This window comes from Oncorhynchus gorbuscha, linkage group LG14 (genome assembly GCF_021184085.1).
Source record: "Oncorhynchus gorbuscha isolate QuinsamMale2020 ecotype Even-year linkage group LG14, OgorEven_v1.0, whole genome shotgun sequence".
Taxonomy (NCBI): domain Eukaryota; kingdom Metazoa; phylum Chordata; class Actinopteri; order Salmoniformes; family Salmonidae; genus Oncorhynchus; species Oncorhynchus gorbuscha.
The window spans coordinates 41,540,365-41,555,630 of NC_060186.1; the positions used below are offsets into that span (position 1 = coordinate 41,540,365).

General features: G+C 43.3%; 1 protein-coding gene across 1 annotated transcript in view; it reads left to right on the forward strand.

Moving 5' to 3' along the window:
• Nucleotides 1-2,119: 2,119 nt before the first annotated feature.
• LOC123994946 (prolyl endopeptidase-like) overlaps nucleotides 2,120-15,266 on the forward strand; it is a 51,775-nt gene continuing 38,628 nt past the window's right edge. The window contains exons 1-7 of the mRNA XM_046298080.1: nucleotides 2,120-2,286; nucleotides 2,781-2,855; nucleotides 3,223-3,356; nucleotides 4,648-4,778; nucleotides 11,634-11,843; nucleotides 12,921-13,042; nucleotides 13,316-13,421. Coding sequence (XP_046154036.1) covers nucleotides 2,149-2,286; nucleotides 2,781-2,855; nucleotides 3,223-3,356; nucleotides 4,648-4,778; nucleotides 11,634-11,843; nucleotides 12,921-13,042; nucleotides 13,316-13,421 — 916 coding nt within the window. The 5' untranslated portion in view covers nucleotides 2,120-2,148. The remainder of the gene's footprint in view (nucleotides 2,287-2,780; nucleotides 2,856-3,222; nucleotides 3,357-4,647; nucleotides 4,779-11,633; nucleotides 11,844-12,920; nucleotides 13,043-13,315; nucleotides 13,422-15,266) is intronic.

The following is a 15,266-nucleotide window of genomic DNA, read 5'->3' on the forward strand; positions in this document are numbered from 1 at the left end:
GCCATATGTGCCATTCCCTTGAAACACAGGCAAGGCACTACTGGTACCATAATTTGCCTCATAACGCCAGCCGGGTGCTCCCATAGCGGGCATGGAGGTCTGGAACTCCCCTAAATGCATTTAAAACCATTTTGAAAATTTGGGCTTGGTAACCCAAAAATAATACCAGATGCCCGTGGACTTAGTCATTTTTCTGAAGATTTAAAAGAAAAACTCCATAAATCACTAGGGGCAGCCCCCATTGATTTGGGCCCGTAGTGGGGTGCTCCCATAGCGGGCATGGAGGTCTGGATACCCCCTAAATGGATTATAAAGCATTTTAAAAATATGGGCCTGGTAACCCATCCAATCACCAGGTCCACAGCTGGACTTAGTCTCTGGAGCGAAAGGAAAAAGTGGGCACTGTCACTTTTTCGATCAATTTCTGAATAATAAAAAAAGATAAAAAATACTTCCCGAGGTGCTAAAGGTCCCAAATGTTGGTTAATACCCTCTCTCGTGATGGGCAATAATTACCCTTGGTTTAAAAAAGTTTGCATCCATAGGAAGCTATAGGCCCTGCCACCTACACATTTTTTCACCAACTTGTGTTGATCCTCAACACTGGAGCTCCCCAGGGGTGCGTGCTAAGTCCCCTCCTGTACTCCCTGTTCACCCACGACTGCATGGCCAGGCACGACTCCAACACCATCATTAAGTTTGCTGACGACAAAACAGTGGTAGGCCTGATCACCAACAACGCCGAGACACCCTATAGGGAGGAGGTCAGAGACCTGGCCGGTTGTTGCCAGAATAACAACCTATCCCTCAACGTAACCAAGACTAAGGAGATAATTGTGGACTACAGGAAAAGGAGCACCGAGCACGTCCCCATTCTCATCGACGGGGCTGTAGTGAAGCATATTGAGAGCTTCAAATTCCATGGTGTCCACATCACCAACAAATTAGAATGGTCCAAAAACACCAAGACAGTCGTGAAGAGGGCACGACAAAGCCTATTCCCCCTCAGGAAACTAAAACGATTTGGCATGGGTCCTGAGATCCTCAGAAGGTTCTACAGCTGCAACATCGAGAGCATCCTGACCTGTTGCATCACTGCCTGGTAGGCAATTGCTAGGCCTCTGACCGCAAGGCACTTCAGAGGTTGGTGCGTAAGGCCCAGTACATCACTGGGGCAAAGCTGCCTGCAATCCAGGACCTCTACACCAGGCGGTGTCAGAGGAAGGCCCTAAAAATGATCAAAAACCCCAGCCACCCCAGTCATAGACTGTTCTCTCTACTACTGCATGGCAAGCGGTACCGGAGTGCCAAGTTTAGGACAAAAAGACTTCTCAGCAGTTTTTACCCCCAAGCCATAAGACTCCTGAACAGTTAACCAAATGGTTACCAGGGCTATTTGCATTGTGTCCCCCCCCAAACCCTCTTTTATGCTGCTGCTACTCTCTGTTTATCTTATATGCATTGTCATTTTAACCGTACATACTACCTCAATTGGCCTGACCAACCAGTGCTCCCGCACATAGGCTAACTGGGCAATCTGCATTGTGTCCCGCTACCCACCACCAACCAACCCCTCTTTATGCTACTGCTACTCTCTGTTCATCATATATGTATAGTCACTTTAACCAAATCTACATGTACATACTACCTCAATCAGCCTGACTAACCGGTGTCTGTACATAGCTTGCTACTCTTATTTTCAAATGTATTTTTACTGTTGTTTTATTTATTTTACTTACCTACACACACACACACACACGCACACATACCTTTTTTTCCCGCACTATTGGTTAGAGCCTGTAAGTAAGCATTTCACTGTAAGGTCTACACCTGTTGTATTCGGCGCACATGACAAATAAACTTTGATTTGAAGTTTGATTTAATTTGATTTGAAGATGCTTCCCCCCTGTAGGGATCTGAGTACATTTGACTAAGTGAAGGAGTACATTGACCTTTGTTTCGTTTTTTGAGGATAATATGTGGAAATTATTATAATTTTGTTGTTGTTATATTATTATTATTTTGTATATATTTTCGTTAGAGTATTTTAATTTTTACCCCACCCAATAGGTGGCGGCAATACACATTTTGGGATGTAGTCTGTCAATAAATCATTGAAGAAGAGTAAGACATTTTAAGAAGAAGTTGATGTTTGGACGGGTCCAGAAAGTCATACCCAAACAATTATTTAAGTCTTTGACGCAACTTTTCTTATTACGGAATTCAAGAACAGTCACTTCTAAAATGTCTTTCCAGTACCCAAATGCTTACCGTGACGAGGCAGTTGTAAGTAACAGGCTAGCTTGTCATGTCGCTTCCAAGGCAATGGGGAGGAGCAAGCCACTTGCTAGCTTGCCATGTACCGGTACTTGCTAACTAGCTAGCGGTCTTTGTTTATGTAGATAGTTTGAAGCTACTAAAATTAGTTGACATTTGAACACATGCACATTGCTAGCTATGAACCGAGTTCGCGAGCTAACAAATGAACATCGGCTAGCCAACCGTTCGCTTGTAGGCTAATGTTACTGGCATGGATACCCAAACCTCAAATGAATGAATGAGTCAGCTAGACTGCTAACGTTAGCTCGGCTTCGTTCGCCTTTTGTTGGCTTTGTCTCATGTTAGCTAGCTGCTAGCAAAGCTTTTGCATAGGCTGGCTAGCTAGCAAGCTAACCTTAGCGATGTAATGTCATCGCATAACATCCAGCAGCAAATTATCAATGTTGTTGGGTGACTGCTGCCGCACATTATGGATTTCACCTACTTGTTATTTCTCACAGGTGGATGACTACCATGGCAATAAGATTCCAGACCCGTACAGTTGGCTGGAAGACCCAGACAGCGAAAAGACGCAGGTAAACGCCCATTTGCCATTCAGTCAACACTGGTTGAAGGAATGTTATCGCAACGTTACCAGTTGATTTCGGTCAGGGAGTCCTTAGTCGGGGTCAATATGTTCAATTCTGATGAAATTCACATTAATTTGTATGTTATTACTTTTATCAAGGTATAATAAAGTTAGCTGAGTTGTAGAATGTGCCACTGCCAACTCCCCACAATCAAGTTAAATTAAATTTGAGTCACCAACTCAGCACATCTACCAAAAATGTCCAACCGGTATTGACACACCTACTGTGTCAGTAGCCTAAGGTTGCAACCAGCACCACCACCTGTGAATTAGTGGTCATTGCATTGATGTTGATATATCTTGTTTCTTCCCAGGCTTTTGTCAATGCTCAGAACCAGCTGACACTGCCCTACTTGGAGCGCTGTGAGGTGCGAGACCTGTTCAAAGAGCGCATGACGGAGCTCTACGATTACCCCAAATACAGCTGCCCCTTCAAGAGGGGGAGCAGGTGAGAGGAGTAGGGTTGGGGTTGGGTCAAGGTTTGCGAGCACATCCGACCCGCTTGCTTACAGCTACACTAGGGTCAGACAGCCATCCTTTGTAAATTAAGAAATTGCGGATATGGCTCGGAAAATGTCCCTCATTCCAGGGGTGAGAGTTTTTCCATTATCCCAACTGTTACACGGAAAATATTGAATGACTGATAGTTTTCTGGAAAAATGTCCACAGCAGTCATTCTGACTCTAGTGCATCTGTAAGCAAGCAGGTCGGATCTGCTGGCTAGGTCACGGTGTGGGAGTTTTGAGGACTTTTGCTGCACCCAAAAACACATGGTCATGTTCATTAGGGCATGTAACAGAAAATGTCTTAAATGTTCTGCAACAGAAAAATAAAAATGAGCATTTCTTATTGGACAGCTCCAGAGGTTTATTCACTAGAAACACAACAGATGCAAACTATCAAATGGTGCAGGGACCTAGCTGCATTTGTCAAATAGAAAATGATTCTCTTCAAAATGTTTTTCGTTGTTGGCCCTCCCAGTTTGGTTTCTTGTGAACACGATCTAGCTGCTCCTTGAAGGTGGCTTTCCATCAAATTGGTTTGGTGCATTTTTGTTCAGAGCTCTTACCCCCTTATTTTGCTTTGTTTTTACTGGTTTGAACACTGCACTCAGAAACGCACTAAACAATCCACCATGGTTTGCTCAAAAAGGGTAGTAGTGGTCCGATTTAATTCGAACTCTGGTGCAGTTCGCTGCAGGCGAGAAAGAAAAATAACCAGAGTCGAGCGCTATTATTGGTTGTTTGACTGCGAGCATTTGACGAAATGCACACAGCATCATAACTTGAGATCCCTGAAACATTCTGTGAGTAGCAGCGCATTTGAGAGCATCCTATGCAGATTAGGGGAGACGAGGGCTATTCCGGGGTTATAGGCTTTTGAATATAGCCTATTCACGTCGGAGTTAGAGCATCTATTTCTCTGTTTCCTGCTGCATGTTGAAAGATCAAAGTGAAAGTAATATGAAGATTGGGCCACAAGTGATGTTTCATGATAATCATAAATGGATTTAACAAAAGACATGCATGGACACGTGGTGTCCAACTAACATTTCTAATGTGAAACCTACCAGACTAAAATGTAAATAATACAAAATAACAAGTAGGCGATCTCTGATTCGAACTGTAGCTCAAAACTGTGTGACAACGCCCTGAGAGGCTCAGGGGGACTTGTCTCTTGGAATACTGGGTAGTGTGGTTCTATTGATGTCTGGCTCACATTCCTGGCCCCCTCTGCAGGTATTTCCACTTCTACAACACGGGTCTCCAGAACCAGAGTGTGATGTATGTTCAGGAGAGCCTGGAGGCAGAGCCCACAGTCTTTCTGGACCCAAACACTTTCTCTGAGGACGGGACTGTTGCTTTACAAGGTGGGAGACTGAAATGTGTACAAACAATATTAATATTTTAAACACATTTGTGTAGAATACATTCTTTATTGACAAAACTACACAGATGGCCATTGTCTTCATGATATATTCTCTATTAACAATCAATGTGTGTTGCTGACTGTGTACTATGTTGTCTAGCCGGACATGCAAGGCTATATGATGTGTATTCAGAAAGTATTCACACCCCTTGACTTTTTCCACATTTTGTTTTGCTACAGCCTGAATTTAAAATGGATTAATTTGAGATTTGTCACTGGCCTACACACAATACCCCATAATGTCAAAGTGGTATTATGTTTTTGGACATTTTTACAAGTTAATTAAAAATGAAAAGCTGAAATATCTTGAGTTAATAGGTATTCAACCCCTTTTGTTATGGCAGGCTTATATAACTTCAGGAGTAAACATTGCCTAAAGTCACAAGTTGCATGGACTTGTGCAGTAATAGTGTTTAACATTTTTCTTTTAATCATTACCTCATCTCTGTACTCAACACACTAAATTATGTAAGGTCCGTCATTTGAGCAGTGAATTTCAAACACAGATTCAACCACATAGACCAGGGAGGTTTTCCAATGCCTCACAAAGAAGGGCACCTATTGGTAGATGTGTGTGTAAAAAGGGGGGGGAAAGATATTGAACATCCCGTTGAGTATGGTGAAATATTAATTACACTTTGGATGATGTATCAATACACCCAGTCAATACAAAGATACAGGCGTCCTTCCTAACTCAGTTGCCAGGGAGGAAGGAAACTGCTCAAGGATTTCAGTTTGGCCAATGCTGACTTTAAAACAGAGTTTAATGGCTGTGATGGGATTAAACTGAAGATGGATCAACAACATTGTAATTGCTCCACAATACTAACCTAATTGACAGTGAAAGGAAAACCTGTACAGAATTAAACGTATTCCAAAGCACGCATCCTGTTTACAGCAAGGCACTGAAAGTAATACTGTAAAATATGTGGCAAAGCAATTAACTTTTTGTCCTGAATACAAAGTGTTATGTTTGGGTCAAATCCAATAGAACACGTTACTGAGTACCACTCTCCATATTTTCAAGAGTTGTGGTAGCTGCATCACATTATGGGTGTGCTTGTAATCATTAAGGACTAGGGAGTTTTCCAGAATGGAGCTAAGCACAGGCAAAATCCTAAAGGAAAACCTGGTTGTCTGCTTTTCACCAGACAGTGGGAGATGTATTCACCTTTCAGCAGGACAATAACCTAAAACACAAGGTCAAATCTACACTGGAGTTGCTTACCACAAGACCCTGAATGTTCCTGAGTGGCCGAGTTACAATTCTGACTTAAATCTTCTGAAATCTTTGGAATGACCTGAAAATGGTTGTCCAGCAATGATCAACAACCAATTTTTATTGTATTTTTTATTTCACCTTTATTTAACCAGGTAGGCCAGTTGAGAACAAGTTCTCATTTGCAACTGCGACCTGGCCAAGATAAAGCATAGCAGTGTGAACAGACAACACAGAGGTACACATGGAGTAAACAATTAACAAGTCAATAACACAGTAGAAAAAAAGGGGAGTGTATATACAATGTATGCAAAAGGCATGAGGAGGTAGGCGAATAATTACAATTTTGCAGATTAACACTGGAGTGATAAATGATCAGATGGTCATGTACAGGTAGAGATATTGGTGTGCAAAAGAGCAGAAAAGTAAATAAATAAAAAACAGTGTGGGGATGAGGTAGGTGAAAAGGGGTGGGCTATTTACCAATAGATTATGTACAGCTGCAGCGATCGGTTAGCTGCTCAGATAGCTGATGTTTGAAGTTGGTGATGGAGATAAAAGTCTCCAACTTCAGCGATTTTTGCAATTCGTTCCAGTCACAGGCAGCAGAGTACTGGAACGAAAGGCGGCCAAATGAGGTGTTGGCTTTAGGGATGATCAGTGAGATACACCTGCTGGAGCGCGTGCTACGGATGGGTGTTGCCATCGTGACCAGTGAACTGAGATAAGGCGGAGCTTTACCTAGCATGGACTTGTAGATGACCTGGAGCCAGTGGGTCTGGCGACGAATATGTAGCGATGGCCAGCCGACGAGAGCATACAAGTCGCAGTGGTGGGCGGTATAAGGTGCTTTAGTGACAAAACGGATGGCACTGTGATAAACTGCATCCAGTTTGCTGAGTAGAGTGTTGGAAGCAATTTTGTAGATGACATCGCCAAAGTCGAGGATCGGTAGGATAGTCAGTTTTACTAGGGTAAGCTTGGCGGCATGAGTGAAGGAGGCTTTGTTGCGGAATAGAAAGCCGACTCTTGATTTGATTTTCGATTGGAGATGTTTGATATGAGTCTGGAAGGAGAGTTTGCAGTCTAGCCAGACACCTAGGTACTTATAGATGTCCACATATTCAAGGTCGGAACCATCCAGGGTGGTGGTGCTAGTCGGGCATGCGGGTGCAGGCAGCGATCGGTTGAAAAGCATGCATTTGGTTTTACTAGCGTTTAAGAGCAGTTGGAGGCCACGGAAGGAGTGTTGTATGGCATTGAAGCTCGTTTGGAGGTTAGATAGCACAGTGTCCAATGACTGGCCGAAAGTATATAGAATGGTGTCGTCTGCGTAGAGGTGAATCAGGGAATCGCCTGCAGCAAGAGCAACATCATTGATATATACAGAGAAAAGAGTCGGCCCGACAATTGAACCCTGTGGCACCCCCATAGAGACTGCCAGAGGACCGGACAGCATGCCCTCCGATTTGACACACTGAACTCTGTCTGCAAAGTAATTGGTGAACCAGGCAAGGCAGTCATCCGAAAAACCGAGGCTACTGAGTCTGCCGATAATAATATGGTGATTGACAGAGTCGAAAGCCTTTGCAAGGTCGATGAAGACGGCTGCACAGTACTGTCTTTTATCGATGGCGGTTATGATATCGTTTAGTACCTTGAGTGTGGCTGAGGTGCACCCGTGACCGGCTCGGAAACCACATTGCACAGCGGAGAAGGTACGGTGGGATTTGAGATGGTCAGTGACCTGTTTGTTGACTTGGCTTTCGAAGACCTTAGATAGGCAGGAAAGGATGGATATAGGTCTGTAACAGTTTGGGTCCAGGGTGTCTCCCCCTTTGAAGAGGGGGGATGACTGCGGCAGCTTTCCAATCCTTGGGGATATCAGACGATATGAGAGGTTGAACAGGCTGGTAATAGGGGTTGCGACAATGGCGGCGGATAGTTTCAGAAATAGAAGGTCCAGATTGTCAAGCCCAGCTGAGTTATACGGGTCCAGGTTTTGCAGCTCTTTCAGGACATCTGCTATCTGGATTTGGTTAAAGGAGAACCTGGAGAGGCTTCGGGGGGGGGGGGCGGAGCTGTTGGTCGAGGTCGGAGTAGCCATGCGGAAGGCATGGCCTTCCGTCGAGAAATGCTTTGACAGCTTTGACAGAGTTTTAAGTATTTTGAAAATAATAATGGGCAAATGTTGCACAATCCAGGTGTGGAAATCTCTTGGACTAAAAAATGATAGCCTAACAGCTATATTCACTGCCAAAGTTGCTTATATGAAGAATTGACTCAGGGGTGTGAACAGTTATGTAAATGTAAATACATTTGCGACATTTGGAGAGAGAAAAACGTGCTTTCACTTCATTATATGGTATTGCGTGTACAGTCGTGGCCAAAAGTTGAGAATGACACAAATATTCATTTTCACAAAGTATGCTGCCTCAGTTTGTATGATGACAATTTGCATACACTCCAGAATGTTATGAAGAGTGATCAAATTAATTGCAAAGTCCCTCTTTGTCATGCAAATGAACTAAATTCCCCCCAAAAATTCCACTGCATTTCAGCCCTGCCACAAAAGGACCAGCTGACATTATGTCAGTGATTCTCTCGTTAACACAGGTGTGAGTGTTGATGAGGACAAGAATATAATAGGGGTTTAATGGCACATAAGAATATAATATATGCCACAAGACTGGAGATCACTCTGTCATGCTGATTGAGTTCGAATAACAGACTGGAAGCTTCAAAAGGAGGGTGGTGCTTGGAATCACTGTTCTTCCTCTGTCAAACATGGTTACCTGCAAGGAAACACGTGCCGTCGTCATTGCTTTGCACATAAAGGGCTTCACCGGCAAGGATATTGCTGCCAGTAAGATTGCACCTAAATCAACCATTTATCGGATCATCAAGAACTTCAAGGAGAGCAGTTCAATTGTTGTGACGAAGGCTTCAGTGCGCCCAAGAAAGTCCAGAAAACGCCAGGACCGTCTCCTGAAGTTGATTCAGCTGCTGGATTGGGCTCCACCTGAACAGAGCTTGCTCAGGAATGGCAGCAGGCAGGTGTGAGTGCATCTGCACGCACAGTGAGGTGAACATTTTTGGAGGATGGCCTGGTGTCATGAAGGGCAGCAAAGAAGCCACTTCTCTGCAGGATAAACATAATGGACAGACTGATATTTTGCAAAAGGTACAGGGATTGGACTGCTGAGTACTGGGGTAAAGTCATTTTTGGGGTAAAGTCATTTTCTCAATTGTTTGGGGCATCCGGAAAAAAGCTTGTCCGGAGAAGACGAGGTGTGCTCTACCATCAGTCCTGTGTCATGCCAACAGTAAAGCATCCTGAGACCGTTCATGTGTGGGGTTGCTTCTCAGCCAAGGGAGTGGGCGCACTCACAATTTTGCCTAAGAACACAGCCATGAATAAAGAATGTTACCAACACATCCTCCGAGAGCAACTTCTCCCAACCATCCAGGAACAGTTTGGTGACTAACAGCTTTTTCCAGCATGATGGAGGACCTTGCCATAAGGCAAAAGTGATAACTAAGTGGCTCGGGGAACAAAACATTGATATTTGAGCTCACCTCAGCTCAAATTTGATACTCAAACCAAAGGGTATGAATACTTATGTAATAAGTTATTTCTGTTTTTTAAATTTAATACATTTGCAATAATATCTAAACCTGTTCACTTTGTCATTATGGGTTATTGTGTCTAGTGTGACGAGAAAAACATGTAATTAATTTTAGAATAAGGCTATAATGTAACAAAATGATCCCCGGGACCACCCATACGTAGAATGTATGCATACATGACTGTAAGTCGCTTTGGATAAAAGCGTCTGCTAAATGGCATATATTATTATATTATTAAAATGTGGAAAAAGGCAAGGGTCTAAATACATTGTGTGTGTGTTTATAGTACCAGTCAAATGTTTGGACACCTACTCATTCCAGTTTATTTTTTTAAACCATTTTTAACATTGTAGAATAACAGTTAATTTTAAGACATCAACTATGAAATAACACATGGAATCATGTAGTAACCAAAAAAAACGTTAAATGTAAAATATTTATTTGTTTAAGCTTCTTCAAATTAGCCACCCTTTGCCTTGATCACGCCTTGCACACTCTTGCCATTTTCTCAACCAGCTTCACCTGGAATTCTTTTCCTTCACTCTGCGGTTCCTTCACTCTGCGGTCCAACTCATCCCAAATCATCTCAATTGGGTTGAGTTTGGGTGATTGTGGAGACCAGGTCATCTGATGCAGCACTTCATCACTCTCCTTCTTGGTCAAATAGCCCTTACAAAGCCTGAAGGTGTGTTTGGTCATTGTCCTGTTGTAAAACAAATGATAGGCGCAAGCCAGATGGGATGACGTATTGATGCAGAATGCTGTGGTAGCAATGCTAGTTAAGTGTGCCTAGTTAAGTGTGCCTTGAATTCTAAATCAATCACTGACAGTTCCACCAGCAAATCACTCACACGCCATCACACCACCACCGCCATGCTTCACGGTGGAACCACACATGCAGAGATAATCCGTTCACCTACTCTGTCTCAGAAAGACATGGCGGTTGGAACCTAAAATCAAATTTGGACTCATCAGAACAAAGGACAGATTTCCACCAGTCTAATATCCATTGCTCGTGTTTCTTGGCCCAGGCAACTCTCTTCTTCTTATTGGTGTCCTTTAGTAGTGGTTTCTTTGCAGCAATTCAACCATGAAGGCCTGATTTATGCAGTCTCCTCTGAACAGTTGATGTTGTGTCTGATAATTGAACTCTGTGAAGCAATTATTTGGGCTTTGATTTCTGAGGCTGGCAACTCTAATGAGCAGTAACTCTGTGTCTTCCTTTCCTGTGGCAGTCCTCATGAGAGCCAGTTTCATAGCGCTTGATGGTTTTTGCGACTGCACTTAACTTTCAAAGTTCTTAATTTTCCAGATTGACTGACCTTGAATGTCTTAAAGTAATGCTTGACTGTCATTTCTCTTTGCTTATTTGAGCTGTTCTTGCCTAAATTTGGACTTGCTCTTTTACCAAATAGGGCTATCTTCTGTATACTACCCTACCTTGTCACAACACAACTGATTTTCCTTAATGTGTTTGAGCCAAGAAATTCCACAAATGTAATTTTAACAAGGCACACTCTTAATTGAAATGCGTTCCAGTTGACTACCTCATGAAGCTGTTTGAGAGAGTGCCAAGTCTGCAAAGCTGACATCAAGGCAAAGGGTGGCTACTTTGAAGAAAGAAAGAAAAAAGAAGAAACAAAAACTGATTGAACACTTTTTTGTTTACTACATGATTCCATATGTTTCATAGTGTTGATCTTCACTATTATTCTACATTGTAGAAGTAAAGAAACCCTGTAATGAGTAGGTGTGTCCAAACTTCTGACTGGTACTGTATGTCGAGAGACCTGTCGACCAAATTTTGTCTGTGGACCATAAGTCGTTGAATCTTGGCATAGGTTAACTCATTGTGACCCTGCTCTCCAGTGTCTCCTGTTATGTCTTCACTATAAAAGTCTTGCTTGGTTAAATAAATGCTTTAAATCAGGTTCTGTCAATCCTCAGGCTATGCGTTCTCGGAGGATGGCGAATACCTGGCGTATGGTACCAGCGCCAGCGGCTCGGACTGGGTGGAGATGCACTTCCTGCGGGTGGAGGGGGCTGTCGCCCTCAAGGACAAACTAGACAGGGTTAAGTTCAGCTGCATGTCCTGGACCCACGACGGCAAGGGCCTCTTCTACAACTCTTACCCCATGCAGGAGGGCAAGAGCGACGGTGAGCATCCTGGCTACGTAGACGCACACTGGACAAAAATATAAACGCAACATGTAAAGTGTGGGTCCCATGTATCTTGACTTGAAATTAAAGATTGCAGAAATGTTCACAAATTAGTTTACATCTCAGTTAGTGAGCATGTATCCTTTGCCAAGGTAATCCATCCACCTGAGAAGCTGATTTAAACAGCATGATCATTGCACAGGTGTACCTTGTGTTGGGACAATAAAAGGCCAATAAAATGTGGGAGCATGCAATTGGTATGCTGACTGCAGTAATTTCCACCCAAGCTTTTGCCAGAGACTTGAATGTTCATTTCTCTACCATAAGCCGGCTCCGTGTTTTTGTTTGGCAGTACATCCAACTGGCCTTACAATCGCAGACCACTTGTATGGCCTCGTGTGGGTGCGCGATTTGCTGATGTCAACGTTGTGAACAGTGCCCAGCGGGGAGGGTATGGGCAGGCATAAGCTACAGACAATGAACACAATTGCATTTTAGTGATGACAATTTGAATGCAAGGAGATACACAACGAAGTCCTAAGGCTCATTGTCTTACCATACATTCGCAGTCATCACCTTATGTTTCAGCATGATAATGCACGGCCCCATGTCGCAAGGATCTGTACACAACTCCTGGAAGCTGAAAATGTCACATTTCTTCCTTTGGCTGCATAATCACCAGATGTGACCCATTGAGCATGTTTGGGATTCTCTGGATTGACGTGTACGACAGCGTGTTCCAGTTCCCTCCAATATCCAGCAACTTTGCACAGCAATTGAAGAGGAGTGGGCCACAATCAACAGCCTGATCAACTCTATGGGAAGGAGATGTCACGCTGCATGAAGTAAATGGTCACACTAGATTGGTTTTCTGATCCAAGCCTCAATCTGTGAACAACAGATGCGTATCTGTATTCCCAGTCGTTATTAGGGCATAATGAATTATTTTCAATTGACTGATTTCCTTACAAGAACTGTAACTCAGTAAAATCGTTGCGTGTTTATAATATGTTAGGGATCTCCCATTGCCTCAATGGGGCAGACATGGTACATTAACGTCTCTCTCTCCTCTAGGCACGGAGACGTCTACCAACCTGCACCAGAAGCTCTACTTTCACGTGCTGGGGACCCCCCAGTCCCAGGACTGCCTATGTGCTGAGTTCTCCGACCACCCCAAGTGGATGAGCGGTGTTGAGGTAGGATGGCGTCACTATTACTTAAACGCTCCTCAACAGACAGGTGGGTGCTTGACTTGGTTCTAAGTTTTAATGGGCACTGAAGCAGAAATTACATTATTTGAGTAATGTCGTTATCTTTAATGTAAGTAATATTTTCTGTTAATTTCACATCTATGCCAATCCTGTTCCCCTCTACACACAATTTTGCTGTTAGCAATTTCTCTGGTATTTTATTTGGGTTAGCGGAAGAGTTTTGTGGTCAGAGTGCTTGACCAGTGTCGCTCTCTCCAGGTGTCCGATGACGGACGCTATGTGCTGCTGTCCATCAGGGAGGGCTGTGACCCGGTCAACCGGCTGTGGTACTGCGACCTCCAAACCACTCCTCAGGGCATCACAGGTACCCCTTGCCTTCATAATAAATTAATAATCACAAGTACCCTCGCCCAAAACGATGGTTCCGCTGAAGCTTTCTGTAGCTTCCTTAACCAACAATGCAATTCAAGAAATGGTTATGAAAATATTTTCTAAATAAAACTAAAGTACATTTAAAAAAAATAAAAAGTAACAATAAAATAACAGCGAGGCTATATACATGGGTTACTGGTTGAGTCGTGCGGGGGTACAGGTTAGTTGAGGTCATTTGTACATGTAGGTAGGGGTAAAGGGACTATGCATCGATAATAAACAGCGAGTAGCAGCAGCGTAAAAAAACGGGTCAATGCAAATAGTCTGGGTAGCAATTTGATTAATTGTTTATCAGTCTAATGGCTTCGTGGTAGAAGCTGTTAAGGAGCCTTTTGAACCTAGACTTTGTGCTATAATAATAATATATGCCATTTAGCAGACGCTTTTATCCAAAGCGACTTACAGTCATGTGTGCATACATTCTACGTATGGGTGGTCCCGGGGATCGAACCCACTACCCTGGCGTTACAAGCGCCATGCTCTACCAACTGAGCTACAGAAGGACCTGGTCCTGCTTTCCATGCGGTAGCAGAGAGAACCGTCTATGACTAGGGCCTCTGGAGTCTTTGACAATTTTTAGGGCCTTTCTCTGACACCGCCTGGTATATAGGTCCTGGATGGCAGGAAGGTTGGCCCCAGTGGTGTACTTGGCCGTACACACTACCCTCTGTAGCACCTTGTAGTCAGATGCCGAGCAGTGTCACCATACCAGGCGGTGATGCGACCGGTCAGGATGCTCTCTGGTGCAGCTGTCAAACTTTTTTAGGATCTGGAGACACACGCCAAATCTTTTCAGTCTCCTGAGGGGGAAAATTGGTTTTCGTGCCCTCTTCACAACTGTCTGGGTGTGTTTGGACTAGAGGTTGACCGATTAATAGGAATGGCCGATTTTCATTATGGCCGATTTCAAGTTTTCATAACAATCGGAAATCGGTATTTTTGGACTCCGATTTATTATTATTTTTTATACCTTTTTATTTGACTAGGCAAGTCAGTTAAGAACACATTCTTATTTTCAATGACTGCCTAGGAACTGTGGGTTAACTGCCTTGTTCTGGGGCAGAACAACAGATTTTCACCTTGTCAGCTCAGGGGTTCCAATCTTGCAACCGCACAGATGACTAGTCCAACGCTCTAACCATTGCACACCATGAGTAGGCTGCCTGTTACGCAAATGCAGTAGAAGCCAAGGTAAATTGCTAGCTAGCATTAAACTTATAAAAAACAATCATAATCACTAGTTATAACTACTAATCCAGTTTAGCAGGCAATATTAACCAGGTGAAATTGTAATTTCTCTTGCACATAGTCAGGGTATATGCAACAGTTTGGGCTGCCTGGCTCATTGCGAACTAATTTGCCAGAATTTTATGTAATTATGACATACATTGACGGTTGTGCAATGTAACAAGAATATTTAGACTTAGGGATGCCACCCGTTAGATAATATACCGAACGGTTCCATATTTCACTGAAATAATAAACGTTTTGTATTAAAAATGATAGTTTCCGGATTCGATCATATTAATGACCAAAGACTCTTATTTCTGTGTGTTATAATTAAGTCTGATTTGATAGAGCAGTCTGACTGAGCAGCAGCAGGCCTGTAATCATTCATTCAAACAGTACTTTCGTGCGTTTTGCCAGCAGCTCTTCACAAGCACAGAGCTGTTTATGACTTCAAGCCTATCAGCCTAATGGCTGGTGTAACCCATGAGAAATGGCTAGCTAGTTTAGCTGGTTGTGCGCTAATACTGTTTCAAACGCCACTCTCTTT